Here is a 26,303-nt window from a genome sequence, read left to right on the forward strand (position 1 = left end):
CTGCAGACATAGTACAGGAGATGGTCAGAGACTGCAGACATAATACAGGAGATTATCAGAGACTGCAGACATAGTACAGGAGATGATCAGAGACTGCAGACATGGTACAGGAGATGATCAGAGCCTGCAGACATAGTACAGGAGATGATCAGAGACTGCAGACATGGTACAGGAGATGATCAGAGACTGTAGACATGGTACAGGAGATGATCAGAGACTGCAGACATAGTACAGGAGATGATCAGAGACTGCAGACATGGTACAGGAGATGATCAGAGACTGTAGACATAGTACAGGAGATGATCAGAGACTGCAGACATGGTACAGGAGATGATCAGAGACTGTAGACATGATACAAGAGACAGTCAGAGACTGCAGACATAGCACAGGAGATGATCAGAGACTGTAGGCATGATACAAGAGACAGTCAGAGACTGCAGACATAGTACAGGAGGTGGTCAGAGACTGCAGACATGGTGCAGGAGATGATCAGAGACTGCAGACATAGTACAGGAGATGGTCAGAGACTGTAGACATGATACAAGAGACAGTCAGAGACTGCAGACATAGTACAGGAGATGGTCAGAGACTGCAGACATGATACAAGAGATGGTCAGAGACTGCAGACATCAGAGACTGCAGACATGATACAAGAGATGGTCAGAGACTGCAGACATAATACAGGAGATGGTCAGAGACTACAGACAAGATAGAATAGATGGTCAGAGACTGTAGACATGGTACAGGAGATGATCAGAGACTGCAGACATGGTACAGGAGATGATCAGAGACTGTAGACATGGTACAGGAGATGATCAGAGACTGCAGACATAGTACAGGAGATGGTCAGAAACTGTAGACATGATACAAGAGACAGTCAGAGACTGCAGTCATAGTACAGGAGATGATCAGAGACTGCAGACATAGTACAGGAGATGGTCAGAGACTGCAGACATGATACAAGAGATGGTCAGAGACTGCAGACATAGTACAGGAGATGATCAGAGACTGCAGACATGGTACAGGAAATGATCAGAGACTGCAGACATGGTACAGGAGATGTTCAGAGACTGCAGACATGGTACAGGAGATGATCAGAGACTGCAGACATGGTACAGGAGATGTTCAGAGACTGCAGACATAGTACAGGAGATGGTCAGAGACTGTAGACATGATACAAGAGACAGTCAGAGACTGCAGACATAGTACAGGAGGTGGTCAGAGACTGTAGACATGATACAAGAGACAGTCAGAGACTGCAGTCATAGTACAGGAGATGATCAGAGACTACAGACATAGTACAGGAGATGATCAGAGACTGTAGACATGGTACAGGAGATGATCAGAGACTGCAGACATAGTACAGGAGATGATCAGAGACTGCAGACATGGTACAGGAGATGATCAGAGACTGCAGACATAGTACAGGAGATGGTCAGAGACTGTAGACATGATACAAGAGTCAGTCAGAGACTGCAGATATAGTACAGGAGATGATCAGAGACTGTAGACATGATACAAGAGACAGCCAGAGACTGCAGACATAGTACAGGAGGTGGTCAGAGACTGCAGACAAGGTACAGAAGATGATCAGAGACTGCAGACATAGTACAGGAGATGGTCAGAGATTGTAGACATGATACAAGAGACAGTCAGAGACTGCAGACATAGTACAGGAGATGGTCAGAGACTGCAGACATGATACAAGAGATGGTCAGAGACTGCAGACATAATACAGGAGATGGTCAGAGACTACAGACAAGATAGAATAGATGGTCAGAGACTGTAGACATGGTACAGGAGATGATCAGAGACTGCAGACATGGTACAGGAGATGATCAGAGACTGTAGACATGGTACAGGAGATGATCAGAGACTGCAGACATAGTACAGGAGATGATCAGAGACTGCAGACATGGTACAGGAGATGATCAGAGACTGCAGACATAGTACAGGAGATGGTCAGAGACTGTAGACATGATACAAGAGACAGTCAGAGACTGCAGACATAGTACAGGAGATGGTCAGAGACTGCAGACATGATACAAGAGATGGTCAGAGACTGCAGACATAATACAAGAGATGGTCAGAGACTACAGACAAGATAGAATAGATGGTCAGAGACTGTAGACATGATACAAGAGACAGTCAGACACTGCAGACATGGTACAGAAGCTGGTCAGAGATTGCAGACATGATACAAGAGATGGTCAGAGACTTCAGACATGATACAAGAGATGGTCAGAGACTGCAGACATGATACAAGAGATGGTCAGAGACTGCAGACATGATACAGGAGATGGTCAGAGACTGCAGACATGATACAAGAGATGGTCAGAGACTGCAGACATGATACAAGAGAAGGTCAGAGACTGCAGACATGATACAGGAGATGGTCAGAGACTGCAGACATGATACAAGAGAAGGTCAGAGACTGAAGACATGATACAAGAGAAGGTCAGAGACTGAAGACATGATACGATACAGGAGATGGTCAGAGACTGCAGTTCCTATGGACGTTAGTAGATAATGGCCGATCGGCCCTCTCACCTGAGCCAGCAATGGTTCCTCTGATCAGGAGTCAGCTCACTCTGAATTGGGATGGCACCAGGCTGTGTGTCTTTCACTCTGGTGGCGCAGGGCAGTGGGGTTTCCTCTCTGATGGTGTTCCCTCAGCACTGCCCTCTCCCTCTGGAGTCCGGGGTGTACTTCCCTGAAAGCTTTCCCAGGCTCCTGTATCTCTCTCTCTCTCTCCCATTCAGCTGAGCCTGCTGTGTGGGCTGCAGTTTCCGTGTTACAGTGGGGCTGCCAGTCCTCGGGACTACATGTCCCACAATCCTCTTCTCCTTTTTCAATTCTATTTTTCCCTAGCTGATATAAAGGCGGGGGAAGAAACATAGTGGGAGGCTGTGCTGGCCAGTGCCGCTCACTAGTATAGCAGTGAACGTGCGGAGGAGAGGGAGAGGGAGGGGAAGGGGCGAAAGGAGAGCCCGCAGCTGCAGTGACGGCACTAGGGTTGGTGTCACCAAGTGCGGTATAACATGGTGTCACCCTCCTTCCACCAACTTTAGTCCCCCCTTCGTCAGTGCAGACCCCCCACTAAGTATAAACCCCTCTCTCAGTACAGACTCCCCTTCATCAGTATGGACCCCCCCAGGACAAACCACCCCCCTCCATTAGTAGACCCCCACCAGGACAACCCCCCCTCCATTAGTACAGATCCCCCCAGGACAAAGCCCCCCTTCATTAGTACAGACCCCCCAGGACAACCCCCCTCCATTAGTACAGACCCCCAGGACAAACCCCCCCTCTATTAGTACAGACCCCCAGGACAAACCCCCTCCATTAGTACAGACCCCCCAGGAGAACCCCCCTCCACTAGTACAGACCCCCACAGGACAAATCCCCCCTTCATTAGTACAGACCCCCCAGGACAAACCCTCCTTCATTAGTACAGACCCCCCCAGGACAAACCCCCACCATTACTACAGACTCCCCAGGAAAACCCCCCTTCCACTAGTACAGACCCCCACAGGACAAATCCCCCCTCATTAGTACAGACCCCCCAGGACAAACCCCCAGGACAACCCCCCATTAGTACAGACCCCCAGGACAACCCCCCATTAGTACAGACCCCCCAGGACAACCCCCCATTAGTACAGACCCCCCCGGACAACCCCCCATTAGTACAGATCCCCAGGACAACCCCCCATTAGTACAGACCCCCCAGGACAACCCCCCCATTAGTACAGACCCCCCAGACAACCCCCCATTAGTACAGACCCCCAGGACAACCCCCCATTAGTACAGACCCCCCAGGACAACCCCCCCATTAGTACAGACCCCCCAGGACAGCCCCCCCATTAGTACAGACCCCCCAGGACAACCCCCCATTAGTACAGACCCCCAGGACAACCCCCCCATTAGTACAGACCCCCAGGACAACCCCCCATTAGTACAGACCCCCAGGACAACCCCCCCATTAGTACAGACCCCCAGGACAACCCCCCCATTAGTACAGACCCCCAGGACAACCCCCCATTAGTACAGACCCCCAGGACAACCCCCCCATTAGTACAGACCCCCCCAGGACAACCCCCCAGGACAACCCCCCATTAGTACAGACCCCCAGGACAACCCCCCCATTAGTACAGACCCCCCAGGACAACCCCCCATTAGTACAGACCCCCCCGGGCAACCCCCCATTAGTACAGACCCCCCAGGACAACCCCCCATTAGTACAGACCCCCAGGACAACCCCCCATTAGTACAGACCCCCCAGGACAACCCCCCCATTAGTACAGACCCCCCCGGACAACCCCCCATTAGTACAGACCCCCAGGACAACCCCCCATTAGTACAGACCCCCCAGGACAGCCCCCCCATTAGTACAGACCCCCAGGAAACCCCCCATTAGTACAGACCCCCAGGACAACCCCCCATTAGTACAGACCCCCCAGGACAGCCCCCCCATTAGTACAGACCCCCCAGGACAACCCCCCATTAGTACAGACCGCCCCAGGGACAAACCTCCCTCTATCAGTACAGACACATAACACCCGTGCGGCAGCTAGAGAGGACAGTGTGAAGCCGCGCCGCCCGGGTGAAGAACAGATCGAGACAGCCAGGCAGCAGCTTAGGTGGGAGTGAGAGACAGAGGAGAGAACCTGTGTCAGGCTGCAGGCACGGGCCGCCCCCCCCTCCTCCCCCCAGCGAAGTCACTGCGCGGCTGGTCTCTCTCAACACAGAGACCAGCCGCTCCGATCTCCGGCGGCTGCTCTCCTCTGACAGGAGGAGGAGGGAGGGGGGACGGGCTCTAGCAGTGAAAAGCACAGCGGCCGCTCCGCGGCGGTGACCTGCGGACAGAGCTATCCAGAAGTGTCCAGAAGCACGGAGGGGAGAATGAGGAGGGAGGGGAGCACTCTGGCGCTTCAGCGCCCCCACCTCTCTGGCGCCTGGGTGCACTGCACCCCGTGCACCCGCCTGGGACCGGCCCTGGTGCAGCACCTCCCTCTGGGTGATCTCTGTACATTGCAGGGATTGTAACAAACTTTGTTGCAGATTCCTCCCTTTTGTTATTGTGAAGAAATAGCTGTTTGTTTCTCTGTGTCCATGTGCGGAGTGAATGTAAATGGCAGTGACTTTATAATTATCAATCGGCTGCTGCACCTGCAGGACTCTAATGAAGAAAGTGGCAGGGTCTTCATGCCTTTAGACGTGATTTTCCTTTGGGAGTATCTCACCAAAAAAAAAAATGATATTTTTGTTGCAGGGGATGCCCAAAATCTGACTTGTATCTGACTTGTATCTTAGTGCAGGCTTCTCAGTGAGCCAATCACAAAAGCAGGGGGGGGGGGGTTGTGTTCTGTATATCATCTGTGTACAGAGCGCCTCCAGGTGGCCATATTGCATTTTACAGAAAATGACAGATTGAAAAGGAAAGGGCATTTTTAATAACATTCAATTTCAATATGACTTTCCATTGTAGCTCTGGCTGTATGTTTTGGGTCGTTGTCCTGCTGGAAGGTGAACCTCCGCCCCAGTCTCAAGTCTTTTGTAGACTCTAACAGGTTTTCTTCTAAGATTGGCCTGTATTTGGCTCCATCCATCTTCCCATCAACTCTGACCAGCTTCCCTGTACCTGCTGAAGAAAAGCATCCCCACCACATGATGCTGCCACCACCATGTTTCACGGTGGGGATGGTGTGTTCAGGGTGATGTACAGTGTTAGTTTTCCCCACACGTATCATTTTACTTTTAGACCATAAAGTTGAATTTTGGTCTCCTCTGACCAGATCACCTTCTTCCACATGTTTGCTGTGTCCTCCACATGGCTTCTCACAAACTACAAACAGGACTTCTTATGACTTTCTTTCACCAATGTCTTTCTTCTTGTCACTCTTCCATAAAGGGCAGATTTGTGGAGAACACGACTAATAGTTGTCCTGTGGACAGATTCTCCCACCTGAGCTGTGGATCTCTGCAGCTCCTCCAGAGTTACCATGGACCTCTTGGCTCTTCTCTGATGAATGCTCTCCTTGCCCGGCCGGTCAGTTTAGGTGGACGGCCATGTCTTGGTAGGTTTGCAGTTGTGCCATACTCTTTCCATTTTCCGATGATGGATTGAACAGAGCTCCGTGAGATGTTCAAAGCTTGGGAGGTTTTTTTTTAAGCCAACCCTGATTTTAACTTCTCCACAACTTTATCCCTGACCTGTCTGGTGTGTTCATTGGCCTTCATGATGCTGTTTGTTAACTAAGGTTCTCTGACAAACCTCTGAGGGCTTCACAGAACAGCTGTATTTATACTGAGATTAAATTACACACAGGTGGACTCTATTTACTAATTAGGTGACTTCTGAAGGCAATTGGTTCATCTAGATTTTAGTTAGGGGTATCAGAGTAAAGGGGGCTGAACACAAATGCCCCCCCCCCCCCCCCCCAATTTTCACATATTTATTTGTAAAACATTTTTGAAACCATTTATCATTTTCCTTCCACTTCACAATTATGTGCCACTTTGTGTTGGTCTATCACATTAAATCCCAATAAAACACATTTACAGACTTTGGGATATGCAATATGGACTATGGGATATGGACTTTGGGATGTGGACTAGGAACTATGGGATATGTATTATGGGATATGTACTATGGGATATGGATTATGGGATATGTACAATGGGATATGTACTATGGGATATGGATTATGGGATATGTACAATGGGATATGTACTATGGAATATGGATTATGGGATATGTACTATGGGATATGTACTATGGGATATGGATTATGGGATATGTACAATGGGATATGTACTATGGAATATGGATTATGGGATATGTACTATGGGATATGGATTATGGGATATGTACTATGGGATATGTACTATGGGATATGGATTATGGGATATGTACTATGGGATATGTACTATAGGATATGGATTATGGGATATGTACTATGGGATATGGATTATGGGATATGTACTATGGGATATGTACTATGGGATATGTACTATGGAATATGGATTATGGGATATGTACTATGGGATATGTACTATGGGATATGGATTATGGTATATTCACTATGGGATATGTACTATAGGATGTATTCGGCCACAGAACCTGTGTAATTAATATGTGCTCAGGTTTAAAGGGATGAGGTGGCAACCCTAGATATGAATTATGGGCTATGAAATATGGACTATGGGATATGAACTATGGACTATGAAATATGGACTATGGGATATGGACTTTGGGACACAGACTATAGGATATGAACTATGGGATATGAACTTTGCACTATGGGATATGGACTTTGAACTATGAGATTTGGACTATGAAATGTGGAATATGGACTATGGGATATGGACTTTGGACTAAGAAATATGGACTTTGAACTATGGACTATGGGATATGGATTTTGGACTATGGACTATGAGATATGGATTTTGGACTATGGACTATGGACTATGAAATATGAACTATGAACTATGAAATATGAACTATGGAATATGAACTATGGGACATGGACTATAGGATATGGACTATGGCATATGAACTATGGACTTTGGACTATGGGATATGGACTTTGGAATATGGACTAAGAAATATGGACTTTGAACTATGGACTATGGGATATGGAGCATGGAATATGGACTATGGGATTTGGACTTTGGACTATGGGATATGGACTTTGAACTATGGAAGATGGACTATGGGATATGGACTTTGAACTATGGAAGATGGACTAAGGGATATGGACTATGAGATATGGATATGGGACTAAAAAATATAGACTATAGAATATGCGTTATGGACTAAGGGACATGGACTTTGGACTATAGAAGATGGACTATGGGATATGGATTTTGGACTTTGGGATATGAGCTATGGATTATGGACCATGGGATATGGACTATGGGATATGGGCCATAGGATGGACTTTGGACTATGGATTATGGACTATGCGATATGGACTTTGGAATATGGACTAAGAAATATGGACTTTGAACTTTGAACTATGGATTATGGACTATAGGATATGGACCGTGGAATATGGACTATGAAATTTGGACGTTGGACTATGGGATATGGACTATGGGATATGGACTTTGAACTATGGAAGATGGACTAAGGGATATGGACTATGAGATATGGATATGGGATATGGACTATGAGATATGGATATGGGATATGGACTAAAGAATATAGACTATAGAATATGTGTTATGGACTAAGGGATATGGACTTTGGACCATGGAAGATGGACTATGGGATATGGATTTTGGACTATGGACTATGGGATATGGCCTATGGATTATGGACCATGGGATATGGACTATGGGATATGGACTATGGGATGGACTTTGGATTATGGACTATGGAATATGGGATATGGACTATGGACTATAGACTATGGACTATGGAATATGGACTAAAGGATATGGAATATGGGCTATGGGCTATGGGCTATGGGCTATGGGATATGGACTATGGGATATGGACTATGGGATATGGTATATGGACTATGGAATAGGGACTATGGACCATGGGATATGGACTAAGGGATATGGACTATGGGATAAGGACTATGGACTATGGGATCCAGACTATGGGATATAGAATATGGTATATGGACTATGGGATATGGACTATGGGATATGGACTATGGGATATGGTATATGGACTATGGAATAGGGACTATGGACCATGGGATATGGACTAAGGGATATGGACTATGGGATATGGACCATGGACTATGGGCTATGGGATTTGTAGTGTGCGTAGAGAAGTGCACATGACTGTAACTAACATGCACTGCCCTGTCCAAACAAATGGAAGTGAGGAGGGAGAAGAGTTTTGGGTGCTGATGGAGGATGTTACTAGGAGGCAGAAAAACACAGCAAGAAACCCCTTCATGAAGAACAGATTACGGGGCCATTATGTAGTGGAGGTGTATGGACTATTTTTGGGGAATCAGAATCTCATTTCGTGTCACTTTAACATTTCAGCAGCCTTTGATCAGCAGATCACGATAGGGGGATGGGGGTCGATGTGATTAGAAGATCGCTTTGTTGTGTGCTGCGGATTAACACACAAAAAAAAAAAAAAAAAAAAAAAGAAACATAACAATTACCTGACATGAGAAAATGGCTCGGGACCCTTAATGGCCTTTTGTCAAACGCCGGGAACATAAGAAAATGAAAACGCCATCAAACAAATGGCAGCCCAAAGACACCTTTTAATTACGTCTCGGCAGACTAAATTAGATTGCCGGCTTGTTGGATGGAAAACAGAGCAGCGTGCTGATACATCACCTGCGTGCCAAGCTGGCCCCTCTCTATATTCAGCGGGAGCGCTCCTACATTGTGTCTTCCTCCATCGACCGGCTATTAGCAAGTGAAGATTTAATCGATGGCGTCAATATTGTCAGCCTGGAAACAAATGAGTCTGGAATGTGAGCCGGCCGGCCGCTGTATTCTGTTCAGTAATGAGGAATGATTTACATCACTCCGCCGCTTTTTAAAGGAAAAAACAAAAGTGCAATTAAAGAGCCGCTGCGGTCTGAATGGAGACCGCATTCCATGGGCGCGTAGCTTTAGTTTTCATTACCTTAAAGTGATAGTAAAAAATGATGTATTTATCAAGGGGTTGTAAACCCTTCTATATATCCAGTGAAAGGACAGGTCTCAGGTGATACACAGAGATGAAAAAAAAACCTCATAGATAAGTTGTACCTGTTTATCTGCTGCCCTCTCTCCTCTACATCCATTCTAAGTGCAGAATTTATAAAGCTTGCCTGAGCTATCAGAAAAAAAGAGGGCGGAGAGCTGAAGTTACACTCTGCAGAGCTCAGTGAGAACTGATTGGAGGGAAAGGACTCATCCCCCTTCACACGGCACACAGGAACAAAGCTGAGGCTGTCAATCACAGGCCCTGTGCTGGAGATCCCTCCCATGTCACCTTTTGTCAGAAGTGACTCATGCAGATAGCAGAGGAAGGAGGCAGCAGATGGAAATCACACTTATGGGCTGATTTACTTAAACTGCTGCACACAGAATCTGGTGCAACTGTGCATAGTAACCAATCAGCTTCCAGGTTTTATTATCAAAGCTTAATTTAAGAAGCTGAACTTAGAAGCTGATTGGCTACCATGCACAGCTACACCAGATTCTGAGTGCTCCAGTTTTAGTAAATCTCCCCCTTAGTGCTCTGGAATGAGACAAGTACACACTATAGAGGGATATGCTTTGTTCATATTTCATGTCCGAGGTTTACAACCACTTTAAAAAATATGTTACCCAAATATTCCATCTTCCTGATATGTGCCTGCTTTACCATGTACTTGTGTCAAAAAGTCTCCTGTTCTCTTTGTATTGCTTCCCTTGGGTGAAATACCTGGTGATCCTGCCAGCCCCTCTGCATTCCTATTGCAAATTGACCATGCCAGGCATAGAAGCATAACCAGTTCAGTGTGGTCAGTTTTGTGGCTGTGCTGGGAGAACAGCCTGCCTGTCCTCCAATGGCCAAGACTTGCGCTGGCATGCCCCCCTGCGCAGCCATTCACTGGGAAGATCAGTCTACTGCTGTTTCTCCACCCCCGGCTCTCTAAGCCCTTTACACAGCTGAGAACTGATATTAGAAAGGTACTTCTAATGTTAATGCAGGGGGTATGTCAGTCACTGCTTCCACACAGAGAGCAAAAGTCCTTCTTATCAATGCGCTGGCAGGGGGCAGGATATTCTACTTAGGCTGTGGCTGCTTCAAAAATAAACTGCCTTCACTTCACTCTGTTCATGAGTTTATATGAGGCATGGGCTGCTGCTTTCACACAAGGAGCAAAAGTCCTTCTTTGCAGTGTGCTGACAGGGGACAGGCTTTTCTACTTAAGTTGTAGCTGCTTTTAAAGTAAAAGATACAATATTTACTCTGTTCAAGGGCTGAGGTGAGGTGTGGGCTGCTGCTTCCACACAGGGAGCAAAAGTCCTTCGTTGCAGTGTGTCAGGGCCTGGATTACCTGCTGGCGGCACTGTGCTTCCCAGAGCGGAGCGTTGCAGTTCCATTGTCCACCAGCGGGTGTCTCCCAGCAGCCAGCAGATCCCAGTAATCAGTTTATACCTGATGCTGGCTGCTGGGAGGATATTTAGTCCTACCCCTAGATTTCCCCCTCGTTCCAGTGTTTTACTTTGCTGCCAGATACTTATATCTTTATACATGCTGTTTGCTAGTGTTTGGATGTTCTTTGGTTTTACTGTAAAGAAATTTTACTTTAAATGGAGGTAGTCTGGTCCCAGTTTCCTGAATGTAGCTTGATTTGGCCATCCCTGCTGCTGATTCCTGACACAGTGTGCTGGTAAGGGGGCAGATGTTTCTACTTAAGCTGTGGCTGCTTAAAAGAAAAAAGAAATATATAAAGAAATAACTAAATAAATACACTTCACTCTGTTCAAGAACTAGGGCGAGGTGTGGACCACTGCTCGCACACAGAGAGCAGAAGTCCTTCTTTGCAGTGTGTCAGGAACTGGATCACCTGCTGGTGGCACTGTGCTTCCCAGAGTGGAAATTTGTAGTTCTGATGTCCATCAGCAGGTGACTCCCAGCAGATCCCAGTAATCAGTTTCCACCTGATGCTGGCTGCTGGGAGGGTATTTAGTCCCGCCTCTGCATTTTCCCCTTTGCTCCAGTGTTTTACTTTGCTGCCAGATACTTAGATCTTTATATTTGCTGTTTGCTGGTGTTTGGATAGATTTTGGTTTCACTGTAAATACATTTAACTGTAAGTATATGTAGTCTGGTCCCAGTTCCCTAAGTGTAGCTGCGTAGAATTGGCCATCCCTGCTGCTAATCCCTGACACTGTGTGCTGGCAGAGGACAGGCTTTTCTACTTCAGCTGTGGCTGCTTAAAAAAATAATAAATAAATACATAAAAAAATAAAGAAATAAATCGTTTTCACGTCACTCTGTTCATGAGCTAATATGAGGTGTGGACCACTGCGAGAGAGCAAAAGTCCTTCATTGAGCGTGTGTCAGGACCTGGATCAACTGCTGGTGGCACTGTGCTTTCCAGAGTGGAACGTTGTAGTTCTGGTGTCCACCAGCAGGTGTCTCCCAGCAGCCAGCAGATCCCAGTAATCAGTTTCCGCCTGATGCTGGCTGCTGGGAGGGTATTTAGTTCCACCTCTGCATTTCCCCCTTGCTCCAGAGTTTTACTTTGCTGCTAGATACTTAGATCTTTATGTTTGCTGTTTGGATGGATTTTGGTTGCACTGTAAATACATTTTACTGTAAGTATATGTAGTCTGGTCCCAGTTTCCTGAGTGTAGCTACATAGATTTGGCCATCCCTCCTGCTTATTCCTGACACAGTGTGCTGGCAGGGAACAGGCTTGTCTACTTAAGCTGTGGCATGTTAAAAAAATAGATAAATAAACAATCTTCATTTCTGTCATGTACCTTCAAGTATACGCTGACGAGCAGAGAAAGGCCTCTCGTACAGCCCCGGTTCAAGGACCACTGAGGTTGCAACAGCGGCCACGAGAGCAAGGTGATGTTCTCAATTAGCGTGTAGGTAGGAGAGGCAGGCGACAGTAGCAGTAGCAGCGGGTGCTGGTTGACTGCGGATGCAGGCACATTGTGGATGCAGGTGTACTGCGGATGCAAAAATGATGCAGGTGACGGATACTGCGGATGCAGATAAGTGAAGGCTGGTGGGGCTGAGAAGACCGGTGCAGAGTCGGGCAAGCCGGGTTATACACAGGAAGTCAAATACCTCAAAGACATCAGGCAGAGATTAGTTAAAGTTCAGGCAGAGGTTTGGCAGCAGAGGATCAAGCAGATGTAGCAATCTCAGAGTCAGGACAAGCCCGGGTCAGGTTTGGAGATAATCAGGATGGTCAGGAAAGCCGGGTCAACAAGATCAAGGACAGATACAGGATACAGAATACAGGGGAAAGCTGCAGATCAGACAGCAAGGCCCTTGTGCAACTGCCATTTGGCGCCAATGTTAAAAGGGCGCAGGCACCCGTGCACGCACAGGAGTTCGCAATCCTGCAAATCCTTGTGTGCATGTGCTGGCCAGCATCTACCTGAAAAATTCACTCTATTTAAGAGCTAAGGTAAGGTGTGGACCACTGTTCCTACACGCAGCACAAAAGTCCTTCTTTGCAGTGTGTCAGGACCTGGATCGCCTGCTGGTGGCACTGTGCTTCCCAGAGTGGAACGTTGTAGTTCTGGTGTCCACCAGCAGGTATCTCCCAGAAGCCACCAGATCCCAATAATCATCTTCCACCTGATGCTGGCTGCTGGGAGGGTATTTAGTTCCTCTAGATTGCCCCCTCAGTGTTTTTCTTTGCTGTCAGATACTTATATCTTTATATCTGTTGTTTGCTGGTGTTTGGATGGATTTTGGTTTGACTGTAAATAAATTTTACTTTAATATATAGGTAGTCTGGTCCCAGTTTAGCTTGGTTTGGCCATCCCTGCTACTGATTCCTGACACAGTGTGCTGGTATGGGGCAGGCTTTTCTACTTTTCACTTCACTCTGTTCAAGAGCTGAGGCGAGGTTTGGACCACTGCATCCACACAGAGAGCAAAGTCCTTTGTTGCAGTGTGATGGCAGGGGACAGGCTTTTTTTTTTTTTGCTGTGGCTGCTTTCTAAAGAAAATCGAAAGAAAATCATTTCCGGCTTTGCACACTTTTCATTTTGATGCACCTGGATTGTATTTAGTTCATTAAAACCGAAAGCTCTGTTGGACTTTACTAATGCAGTCTCTAGCAATATCATTTAGTTCTCCTTTAATCCAGCCTGACAAAGTGACAACGCTCTGAGATCTCAGCCTGTCACCCGTCATCCATCACCCGGGACTAATGAAGTGTGTGACGTCAATATTTGTCACCCCGCCGGCGGAGAGGTTATCCTGGAGGGATGTCATGTCAGCGCTCTCGGCCACCGAGCTTCAAGTGCCTTTTTTTTTTTTTTTATAAAGGACTTGTTAATTAACACACACAATTAAAATGATCAATATAACACAAGTCTAATTAAGTGGCAGCAGATAGCGGCGGAAAGACGATTGTTTTCCGTCTCGTCAGCGGTTTGTACTTTTTTTTTTGTGCGGTTTGCACGTGAACAGCTGGTGCTTAAAAAAAAAAGAAGCTGTGCTTGTTTCTGTTTGATAAGCGGATCAGAATGAAGGCGTCATTGAAGATGATAACTCTCCGATCGTTTCATCTCTGAACAATGCATCCTCCCCAAAATGACTTGATGCCGTATTTTAGACGCCCGCAAATGCCAATGAATTGATTATTTATTATGAAACAAGTTTATACAAATCCAATAAAAACTCCCTTTTGTTCACTTAGGTGGTCTAGCAGTGGCGGCTGGTGGTCAATTATTTTGGGGGGGGGGGCGGCAAACAGACCTGGTCCCCTCACTCGCAACCCCCCCCCCCTACACCCCTCGCAGCTCTCAATCCATTTGTGGCGATCCTTAATTCGCTAATGTCACTCAAGTGGGTGGGCTCGGGGGCGTAGTGCTCTGCGCCCCATACCCATCCTTTTTGAAGCTAATTAGAATCGAATCACACGCTTAAAGTGATGTTCCGGCTGAAATTATACTTTTTAAATAAAAATACCCCTATAATACACAAGCTTAATGTATTCTAGTAAAGTTAGTCTGTAAACTAAGGTCTGTTTTGTTAGTTTATAGCAGTAGTTTGTTATTTTATAAACTTACAGCAGGCCGCGGCCATCTTAAGTGTGGGCATCTGAAGCCAGACTGTATTTCTTCCTGGATCTCATCCTTGCGGATCTCGCACATGCTCAGTGCAGCACAAGCAGTGTAATAGGTTTCAGGTCAGGTTTCCATAGCAACGGCAGTTTCAGAGGAAGTTGCCGCCCCTTCCCAGAAGGCATTGCAAACAGGAAATGATGCGATGGGCCACGGCCAGGGAGGAGGAAGTGAAAAATGAATACAGCAGATATTCAGTAGGTGCTGAGGAAAAAAAAAAAATATCCAATTCGTTTACAGTGCGCAGTTTAGTGAGGGATGCTGAAGAGTTGTAAAAGTGGGTGAAACTCCACTTTAACCGCTTGCCGACCGCCGCATGCACTTATACGTTGGCAGAATGGCACGGCTGGGCAAATGGGCGTGTACCTGTACGACCCTATGAATTTGCCGCCGCGCCATCGCGTGCGCCGCGAGCTCCGTGAGTAGGATCGCGGGTCCCAGCGGTCTCGATGTCCGCGGGGATACCCGCGATCGTCTCACGGAGAGGAAGAACGGGGAGATGCTGATGTAAACAAGGATCTCCCGGTTCTGCCTAGTGACAGGACACTGATCACAGCTCCCTGTGATCGGGAGCGGTGATCAGTGATGTGTCACACACAGCCCCTCCCCCCCCCCACAGTTAGAACACATCCCTAGGACACACTTAACCCCTTGATCGCCCCCTCGTGGTTAACCCCTTCACTGCCAGTGTCATTTTTACAGTATTCAGTGCAATTTTATAACACTGATCGCTGTAAAAATGACAGTGGTCCCAAAAATGTGTCAAAATTGTCCGATGTGTCCGCCATAATGTCGCAGTCATGATAAAAATCTCTGATCGCCGCCATTACTAGTAAAAAAAAAAAAAAAATTATTAATAAAAATGCCATAAAACTATCCCCTATTTTGTAGACGCTATAACTTTTGCGCAAACCAATCAATAAGCGCTTATTGCGATTTTTTTTAAATTTTTTTACCAAAGATATGTAAAAGAATACGTATCGGCCTAAACTGAGGAAAAAAAATGTTTTTTTTATATATTTTTGGGGGATATTTATTATAGCAAAAAGTAAAAAATAATGCATTTTTTTCAAAATTGTCGCTCTATTTTTGTTTATAAAAAAATAAAAACCGCAGAGGTGATCAAATACCACCAAAAGAAAGCTCTATTTGTGGGGAAAAAAGGACATCAATTTTGTTTGGGAGCCACGTCGCAGGACCGCGCAATTGTCAGTTAAAGCGGCGCCGCGCCGAATCGCAAAAAGTGCTCTGGTCTTTGGCCAGCAAAATGGTCCGGGGCTGAAGTGGTTAATAAAAAAAAAAAAAACAAAAAAAAACCCACACACATTGAAATCCGTGCGTCCGGCACCCTGCATTGAGATTAGACGGACGGGCTGCCTGTTCTGGTGTAACGACTTGAAATACTCTGTTATATTGATTTTCTGCATGGCAGCTGAAATGTAAAATTAGGCTTACAGAGCTCTGTAAAGTGAGGTTCATGAGTAAGGTACACTAACATAGGCAATAGGTCTATATGAATCCAATTGTTCCGTCCCATTTAGATGTATCTTTTCCTGTGTTGTATTGAATTGCATTAGGTTACTATAATTCTGTAGCATGCTGACATCCCCACCTATTTAAAGGGTAACTCCACTTTCGTGCGGAACAAAATAGCAATTAGAAAAAAAAAAATGTTTATATATATATATATATATATATATATATATATATATATATATATATATATAAAATTTATGTATGTTGTACACTTTATATAATAATATTTTATGTATATATATATATATATATATATATATATATATATATATATATATATATATATACTGTCTTAAATACTATATTATATAATATATAGATTGTGGAGAGGTGACCCCAGGTCACGGTGTGTATTCGCCCCTTCAGCCTGGTTTTTGCAAAGACAGGCATGATGATTGCCCACCTGTGGGCGTGGTCTATATTCCCCAGCGGAAGAGAGCTCATGGCTCGCACTTGGGAACAGCGCCGCCCTACAGGCAGGTGTCCTGGTGTAGGAGTCGGGAGGGCTTTCAGGTGGAAAGAGAGACAGGCGGTCTCTAGGAGTCTGAGCGTGGATGTCTGCAGGAGGCAGGTGTGGCCCCCGCCACCAAGCAGCATGCAGCTGAGCAAGTAAGCTCCGGGAGGGAGTTTGACTAAGTAAAAGTGAGTGAGCCGGGAGGCTGAAGTTTTTCTGTTGTGCAATGATGGTGGAACCCCCTGCGTGGGAAGATTTTCTGTGAAGTTTGTTTCGTTTAAATAAAATTGGGCTGCCACGCCCTTAAAAAATACAGTCTGGACTGACCGGTGTTCCTGAAAACGCATACACCACTAGAGCATAATCACCCCAGATCATTACAACATATATACTGTAAAATTAATATAATAATATTATATGCATATATATTGTCATATATACTACCCTGTTTCCCCGAAAATAAGACCTAGCGTGATTGTTGGTGATGGCTGCAATATAAGCCCTACCCCCCCAAATAAGCCCTACCCTGTTTCCCCAAAAATAAGCCCTACCCTGAAAATAAGACCTACAAGGACTTTAACTAGGGCTTATATGGAGGGGTAGGGCTTATATTGCAACCATCACCGACAATCACGCTAGGTCTTATTTTCGGGGAAACAGGGTATATTATATAATATATACTGTACAATAATATAATAATATTATATGCATATATTATGGGATCCCCCTGAGGAAGACACGTGATTAGCTCTGTGTCGTCACACGTAGGGGAGGGGCCAGGACAGGGGAGGAGCTCGGATACATGCTTGTTTGTACAAGCTGCTGACACCTACAAGTGTGGAAGTCGTTTGGAGAGGAATTCTATGCTTAATGCTTTTATAGTTTGGTGCGCTGGAAGCACCTAAAATGTGTGAGTTTTCTGATGTTATGTTTTCTAAACACATTTTTAAACTAGCGATAATCCACTATCCAGCCTCTTGTTTTAAAATTGAGGACAATTTCTCTGCATTTTCCTGTGGGATCTCCTGCTGAGCCAGTTTCACTTAGAGCCCAGGAGAGGTTCAACTGCCTATGTGGACCAAACTTAAGTGTGCGGTCACACTGTTGGAGGTGAGCGCATTCACACGGTGGGGGGGGGGGCACATGTGTGAAGTCATCCTCTTCTGATCAGGATTATCATCACTAGAGTCACTTTTTGGACAGTAATACGTATAATACGCCAATTTGCACTTTTGTCTCTGTGGTTGGATGAAAATTGGGAGAAAAAAAATCTTTTTTTTTTTTTTTGAACACTTCATATTAAGGAATAATACTAAATTTATTTCACTGTGAGCTTGCTTATTATACAAATTTATTTATTTTTTTTTTTTTTTTTATGTTCATAGTTTCACATTTTTTAGCAGTATTGATTTTCATTGTTTATGGCACTATCTATGCGTTTGTAAGGTTCAGTATCACACAGCGCGGCAATTTTTTGTTTTTTTTTGTATATATGTTTTCACAGATTATGGGATTGCGATCGATGCTTAACAGCTGTGAATTTGCACTTTGTTTCACAGGAATTGTTATATCACACCTGACGCTGGGTTGTAACCTCGGGTTACTTTATACCCGATGCTGAATGCAGTCTCAGGTTGCTCTAGAGTAGTTTGCAATATTTATATATGTTTTATATACTAGATACTGTCTGATATACTATATTATATAATATATACATATATACTGTAAAATAATAAAATATAATATGTGCATATATACTATATACTGTCGTATGTACTATATTATATAATATATACATTACTACTATACAATTAATATACAGTAATATTATAAGTATATCTAATATATACTGCCTTATATACATATATACTGTACAATTGATATATGCATATATATACTGTCTTATATACTATATTATATAATATATACATAAATACAATTGGTATAAATCATATTGTAAGTAAATGTTTTTAACCCCTTCCCGCCGCCACCTCCTTGCCCTTTAAGAGCTTCTAAATGCCGGGAGGGGGAGGCGAGCACTGGGATCATGTGACCACTGTGATTGGCTGTCACATAACGGGAAAGCTCCCGACCGCAAGTTTGCATCGGGAGCTCACTGATCCCCACCGACGACTGCGCTGGGAGCGCGCTCTCAGCACAGAAAACTGTTTACATAAGTCCGCATATATGCAGCCTCTGGGCGTTAAAGCCCACCCACCGAGAGTCTGCATATATGCACCACATCGGCAGGAATGGGTTAAAAATTCCCTTTCCTTTTTAATCTGCAGCTGCTGTAATGTTCTGTAAAATGCAATATGAATATGGCCACCTGGAGGAGCTCTGTACACAGAATGCCCCCCAAAATGTAACTTCCTTCTTGTGTGATTGGCTTACTGGTTTTCCCAGAAGTCTCCACTATGATACAAGTCAGATTTTGGGCATCCCTTGCAACAAACATGTAATTTTTGGTGAGATACTCCCAAAGGGAAATCACAGTTAAGGGGATGCAGACCCTGCCACTTACCTCATTCGAGCCCTGCAGGTGCAGCAGCTGATTGATAATTATAAAGTCACTCACATTCACTCTACCCATGGACACAGAGAAACTATTTCTTCAGAATATCAAAAGGTACAATCTACAACAAAGTTTGTTACAATCCCTGCAATGTACAGAAAACACATGGGTTGGGGGGGGGGGTTCCTCTTAGCAGCTAGCAGCCCTCATCTCCTTGCTTAGCTGCAGTAGCCAATCGCCATCCTAACAGGATCTACCTAGAGTGAGCCAAAAAGGCCTCCCCCTTGCATCGGAGACACTCCAAAGATGAGCATTGCAAAGTGGTCTCCTCAAAGATGGCTGCTGCACTTCTGCATTAATGAATATTCAGTTTAACCCTGTCCACACCGCAGAAGGATAATACAGCAGCAACAAAGGAAGAAGTTCCACAGCAGTTATCGGAAACAGTCCAGGATATACACAGAATTCACTAGGCAGGGTGTGACGCCATCCTTTGTACTGGTCTTGGCGGTGCGATGGAACTGGGACTTCCAGTAGGGTTATCCTCATGATATTTGAAGCCAGCATATGATCCAGCTTATGCTTTGAAGTTAGTTTATTTCCTTGTCAAGCCCCGGTTCTATGGCCCAGAGAACCCTCAGCCTGGATAGAAAAGATACATTTATTTTAACATTTGAGAAGAAGGAGCAGCAGCCGTCTCCTCCGGCAAACCTCTGGCAGTACGTTGCATGTGTTTATATGAGAATACGGGAATTTGTTTGACAGCCATAAACAATTTGTTTAATTAAACACTGTATCAAATTACCGGAGTATCAATGCATGTAGAATGATGGCTTACTTTATTCATATATAACGAGAGATCCTGTTAAGTTTGTATTAGCGCCTGCCTGGTGATTTAATGGTGAGAATGTGGTGGCCTTGATTTTTTATTTATTTTTCCCTTGGCAATCATTCATATTTGTTTGTTTTTGAAATGCACATATTATTCTGCATATTTGTTTAAAGCTTTTATTAATGGAGGTCAATGATGACTTGGTACCAAGGCTAAATTTTCAGTTTTATCATACGTCCGTTACCATGACAATAACACTATGGCTAATTTGCAAAACTAATGTTTATATTTATATGTAAGACCTTGTCTTGAACTTATAGGAGAAGTACAGCCAAAGCTCGGCTGTACTTCTGTGCATCACAGGAATGGAGTTCGCTCTGCACTCCTGTGACCCATTTTCAGGAAGCCCGCTGTCGGCTGACGTCACAGAGCCAGGCCAGGCTGGGGGAAGATCGCGACCATATGGTCGGGATCCACCCACATGCCTAGACCGGCACCCGGCTCAGCCTCTCAGCGAGCCATTGAGAGCCTGAGCCAGCTCCGATCCCGCCCCCTCCACAGCCCAGCCCTCCAGTGAGCACAGGGGGGGCAGAGCAGACAGAAGTGACTGACAGCCACCACTACTCTGCTCACAGAGTTTTGCTGCATCCACCTAGGTACCAAACTTGCCCCCCTCCCCTGCAAGCTAGGAATCGCTGTATTGGACATTCCTACTCAGGGGGGAACCACCGTTCCTACTGTATGTGGCCCAGGCAGCAGGGTGAATTGAATGTAGTCAGGGAGGGTGATTGGCAGGGGGCAATTACTAGAACCGATCCCCTGCATGGCTCCCTCTGCAGCAGCTGAAAGCTGTCTTCTTCTCCTCTCCCTCCTGCCGGCTTTCAGGTGCTGCAGAGAGAGCCATACAGGAGATCAGTTCCAGTAACTGTCCCCCATTGCCACAGAGATCACCCTCCCCCTGCTGTCCAGGCCACCTGTGTGCCCCCCCCACCCTGCGGTGCTGCCGTCTTCCCCCCTCTCCTTCCTGCCGGAAGCTGTAAGCACCCAATAGGATCCTTGAGGATGGAGAGTGGGGGAGGAGTGCGGTATATATATATATACTGTTATATACTGTATGTCATATGAATGAACACAGTGAGTGATCAGTACAGATCATTCATAACTGAAGCATAGTAAACTGTGTTTATTTGGTAGAGGGAGTCGTGTAAGATTGGCTGGATGGGACCCTGTGGTTTCTAACAGCTGGCCTGTGTCAACTCCATCCAGTGATCTCCACTTGCTTCCAGGTCCTGTCCTGCTCAGATGGCCCAATGCATTCTGAATACAGGGGGTCAGCCACTTGGTCTTGGGTTTTGCCATGTGCTCTCCCCACTGGACTTCTTAGCTCTTCCCTGCCCCCCAGTCATGCTGCCCTACTCTTAGATTTTGCTCAGTTCCAGGCCATGTACTTTGACACTATACAGCACGGATGGCAGAATGCTCTTGCTGGACCATTGTATTCTGACAGCCACTGGTGACAGCTGTCAGAATATCCAAACAGCGGCCGATCTGATTGGATGCAGCTGCTGTTCCGTTAACAATCTTCCCCTGACTTATTTGATTTTTCAGTCGAAGGATGACAGGCAGGAGGGAGCTGACAGGGCATCCCATTAGGCACATTTTGACCAGTTCACCTGGAACCAGTCTAAAGTCAAGGAGTTTATGGCCAGATTTTTTTTGTTCTGGATGGTACAGCTCCAGCTTGCTGCAGAGATCACTGCTGCAGCAGTTCCCTTAGACACCCCCCAATGGTGTCATGTCTCCGCTGCCTCTCCACTTGGCCATTCACTTAAAGAGGAGCTCTGTCAGAACAAACTGAAAGTCAGCAGCTACAAATACTGTTGGGACACTTATCTGCCCACGAATCCAGCGGTGTCTTAGCCAATTGCCATTTTCAATTGGCTCTCGGGTGCTGCCGCTACCATTTTGGGTAAGGCTAACTGGCAGTGAAGCCTTGAGGGTTCACAGACGGTTCCCTACTGTGCATGTGTGAAGCGTGCTGCGCTGTGTGAATGGCCTGGCGGAAGGGGAAGGAGGAGGGGGGGGCGAACCTCTGGATGACTTCACCGCGTCAAAGTCTATTACTGCCTGGCCTGCCTCCCAGCATGGTTTCCTAAATAACACATGCTTAGTGAAGACTGTGTTGCCTGAGCAACTTTCTAGTCCTCTGAGCTCCTGTGTGCCTAGTGTTTTTTGTATTCTGTGTCTGACGTCCTGTGTCGTCCCCCCCCAGCTTCGTCTTCCATTGTGTACCGCCCCCCGGTTTCGTCTTCCATTTGTGCTTGTCTGCTGCCTGCCCTGGCCTTGACTTGTTTCCTGGATCCTCCTCTGTCGTCATCTATACTAAACCCATATGCGAATTGCCTCCCTATCATCAGCTGGGCATATCTGGGGGTTGCAACCTGGTTAAGCTTGCTGCAAGTCCATCCCCACCATCAGGTGCCCTAGTGAAGAAGCAGGCTGGGGCTTAGACTCCATGCAGCTTGAGGAACCCTGGGTTGGCGTTCTACAAAGGCTGACTACCACAGAAACCTGACGGCCTTTGCTAGATATGACAAGGAAGTTTAGAATGAAGACCAACGTGCAACATATGAGGGCTATCTTTTTTTATCCTACCATAAATTGGCTTTGGTAAAGGTATGGAGGGGGAAGAAAAGCGTTTGAGTAAGGAGCTACATGTCCCACCACTCCAATAAAAAGAAATCTCTTGCTAGGGAACTAAACTTCCCATCACGCTCAGCCAGGACAGCATGGCCCAGCTGTTAGGAGGCTACCAAACTTTGGTGTGGAGGACAAGGTGTTGCACACAATTACAATAAAAACGAGGCTCAGATCGGGATGGTTGTTGAACATTAGCGGGTAAGTCTGACTGTGGGATCACATTAGCTTCCATCAGGTATAAAAGCCATTCCGTTAAATAGAAGGAAGCAGCAGGGCACAAAGTTTTTCATGCTGAGTAAAATTCGAGGAGCATTAAACTCTGAGAAAGGGAGGCTTGTTTGCAAGCACTTAAGCTGCTTTAACATGTAATCATTTACCTTTTATAGCCCAATTTCTTTTAAATAATATTTATCCACTTTATTATTATACAGCACATAGGTTTCACGCACGTCTCTACGCTGGGTTTTTGACAAGGCACCCAGATTCCCACAGGTAATGCACTGTGAGCAGGTGAAATCACAATTTAAAGGGTTGATGCAAAACTGGAAGATCGGTTATAGATAGCTGCTGGTGATGTTGGGTTTTGCCGTGATCTCTTCTCTGCCCTCTCCTTAGCTTGATGTCTTAGATTGACCATTACTGTAGGTGGGGGGTCTCCATGCCTTATCTTTATTATTGATAATGTACAAATGAAAAATCCAACAGGCAGTACAAGACCAGTATTGTTGCAGATGGGTATAATCACCTCCTCAATCCTTCAGATATATCACGTTAATGGTTGTGATTTCACGCTCTATCATCTGCTCAAAATTGAATGTTGAATTTGGGCTGGACTGAGCACTGGGACACTAAATATAATAATTAAAAAAAAAACAACACTTCCCTGCTGTTTGCTACAGGGGGCACCCAAGCCGAGTCAGAGCTCCCTGCATCCATTCAGACATGGAGCCCCGACCTGGCCCCGCCCCCCTCTCTCCCCTGATTGGGTGACTGACTTTGATTGACCAATCAGGAGGAGTGTACTGGGTGGCTGAGGGGATTGTGGACATCGCTGGAGAGAGAAGGAGCTCAGGTAGGTAATTGGGAGGTACTGGGGGAGGCTGCTACACACACACACAAGGTTTTTTATCTTAATAGAATGCATTAAGATAAAAAAAAAAACCTTCTGCCTTTACTCCTTTAACAAATGAATCCAAAGCTAAATGAGTTTTTCCGTTGTGCGCATCTCTACACTCTACTGTTTGCCTAGTTGCCAATATTAGAACTCTTCATCCTAAACTACATAGACGTGTTGGTTTAATAATGATGACTAACTCCATTGTATAACTCCGGAGTATGATACATCTGTGACCTCACACCAGTGACATCATCACCAGGGTCAACCTCTTATTGGCCTTCTTTGTTCCTTCTTGGCATTCTGGCCCCTTTTCCTGTTTGCCCCGGTACCCTCCATTTAAGAGTCAGGTGATGTATATCTCTACTACCCCCCCAAGGGTAATGACAAGGGGCAGCGATTCTACCCAGAAGTCCACTGAGCAGCTTTTTAAAGCGGAGTTCCACCCAAAAATGGAACTTCCGCTTTTCGGATCCCCCCCCCCCCCCTCCAGTGTCACATTTGGCACCTTTCAGGGGGGAGGGGGGAGCAGATACCTGTATAATCCAGGTATTTGCTCCCACTTCCAGGCATAGATAGCCGCAGTATCTGCGGATATCTATGCCACATCCGGCACCCCCCCCCACTGTCTTCTGGAAGACACATAGGTCCCAGAGACAGCAGGAACCAGTGGAATCGCACAGCGCGATTCGCGCATGTGCAGTAGGGAACCAGGCTGTGAAGCCGCAAGGCTTCACTTCCTGATTCCCTTACCGAAGATGGTGGTGCCTCCACCCGAGAGCCGAGGGACAGATCGGCTTCGGGTGCCAACATCGCGGGCGCCCTGGACAAGTAAGTGTCCATAATTTAAAAGTCAGCAGCTGCAGTATTTGTAGTTGCTGTCTTTAAAAAAAAAATGGCGGAACTCCGCTTTAAGTTTTGGGATGAAGCAGAACAGATTTTATATTGATTATAACTTCTGACTTTGGGATTGCTGTCTTTTCTAGAAATGCCATGTTGTCTGGATTTGTTGTCTTATACTCATATTGTCTCTTTTCTCGCCAACAGTTGCGGGTGGAAACCATAGATGAAAGTGGAAAAACCATTGAGGGCCCAGTGGATCTAGAAGTCCTGGTCATCGATCAGAATGACAATCGACCAATCTTCAAGGAAGGTCCTTACATCGGCCATGTTCTTGAAGGGTCTCCAACTGGTGAGTGCCAAACCTGTCCCTTTTAAATTTCACAGCGCCCCCTCAACTGTAACGGCTTCCCAATAGCTGACCCTGTGTCCTGAATGAGTTACATCATATTTTTTTGTAACTAAAGAACTGAAGTGTTCATGTATTTTCCACCAATGTTCCTTCCAAAGCCGGGTACACTACACTACACTGACAGCTTCAGTTGGAGCCTCTGTATTAACCATGCGGGGTTCAGGGCCACTGATTAGGCAGTAGAACCGGTCCTGTTGTACTGGGCCCAGACCTCATCAGCTAAACAGGGGGACCCAGGTCAACTTTATTGTTTATTTCTTCCTAAATTAATACATGGATTTTACTGAACCACACCCTCGCTCCTACTTGTTTTTTTTTTTTGTTTTTTTTAAGTGTTTGTTAATTGATTTTCCATATAAAGTTTTGACAGGTATCATGTATAGAATGAGCATTTTAGAACTTTAGAATTTTAGAACCAGTAGCCAAACATCTTATCACAACAGTAACTTTCCCCAACAGAGGGAAACTTCATAGAAAGGCTTACCAAAATTACCGTATGTGGACCACATAGGGCCCAAAACCAATACATTATAATATTACAAACGGTAAAAGACATCCATTCACCATTCACACACACACAACTACATACAACCACCATTCAAACCTAACCGCCCTCTCCCTGTCAATCAGATTGAAGAGTCATGGAGCCACCAACAGAACATCCGGCGACCTACAGACACAGTGACCTAAACATGAAGTCAGCTACCCACTACTGTTGGGATAGCAGAGTGTCTCTCCAAAAGGGATCAGAAATATCGAGCCAGGGTTGCCAGACCTTGAAAAACTTTTTGGGGCAAGCCCTACCATTATATATGAGCTTAAAGATGGGTAAAACTTTATTTACCATGTGGTAAAAGGTTTGTATTTTCGAAGCGGAGGCATTCTTCCATCGCAAAAAAATATATTTCCTGGCATAAAATATTAATATACGTACAAGAGTACGTGCATGAGTCCTGGGTGTAAAGTCATTTAACACACCTTATAGTCCAACTTCAGGAGTGTGAGGTAGAGGTAAATGTAAAGTGTTGTCAAAAAAAGAAATAAAGTCCTTCCAATATTCCGACAAAGCTGGACAGGACCAAAACATATGTAAGTACTCTGCGTCTTTAGACC

General features: G+C 45.6%; 1 protein-coding gene across 1 annotated transcript in view; it reads left to right on the plus strand.

The window, feature by feature from the left end:
• CDH13 (cadherin 13) overlaps positions 1–26,303 on the plus strand; it is a 902,416-nt gene that overhangs the window by 526,522 nt on the left and 349,591 nt on the right. The window contains exon 6 of the mRNA XM_073605913.1: positions 24,986–25,130. Within this exon, the coding sequence (XP_073462014.1) occupies positions 24,986–25,130 (145 nt within the window). The remainder of the gene's footprint in view (positions 1–24,985; positions 25,131–26,303) is intronic.

Source organism: Aquarana catesbeiana, linkage group LG11, assembly GCF_042186555.1.
Source record: "Aquarana catesbeiana isolate 2022-GZ linkage group LG11, ASM4218655v1, whole genome shotgun sequence".
Classification (NCBI taxonomy): Eukaryota; Metazoa; Chordata; class Amphibia; order Anura; family Ranidae; genus Aquarana; species Aquarana catesbeiana.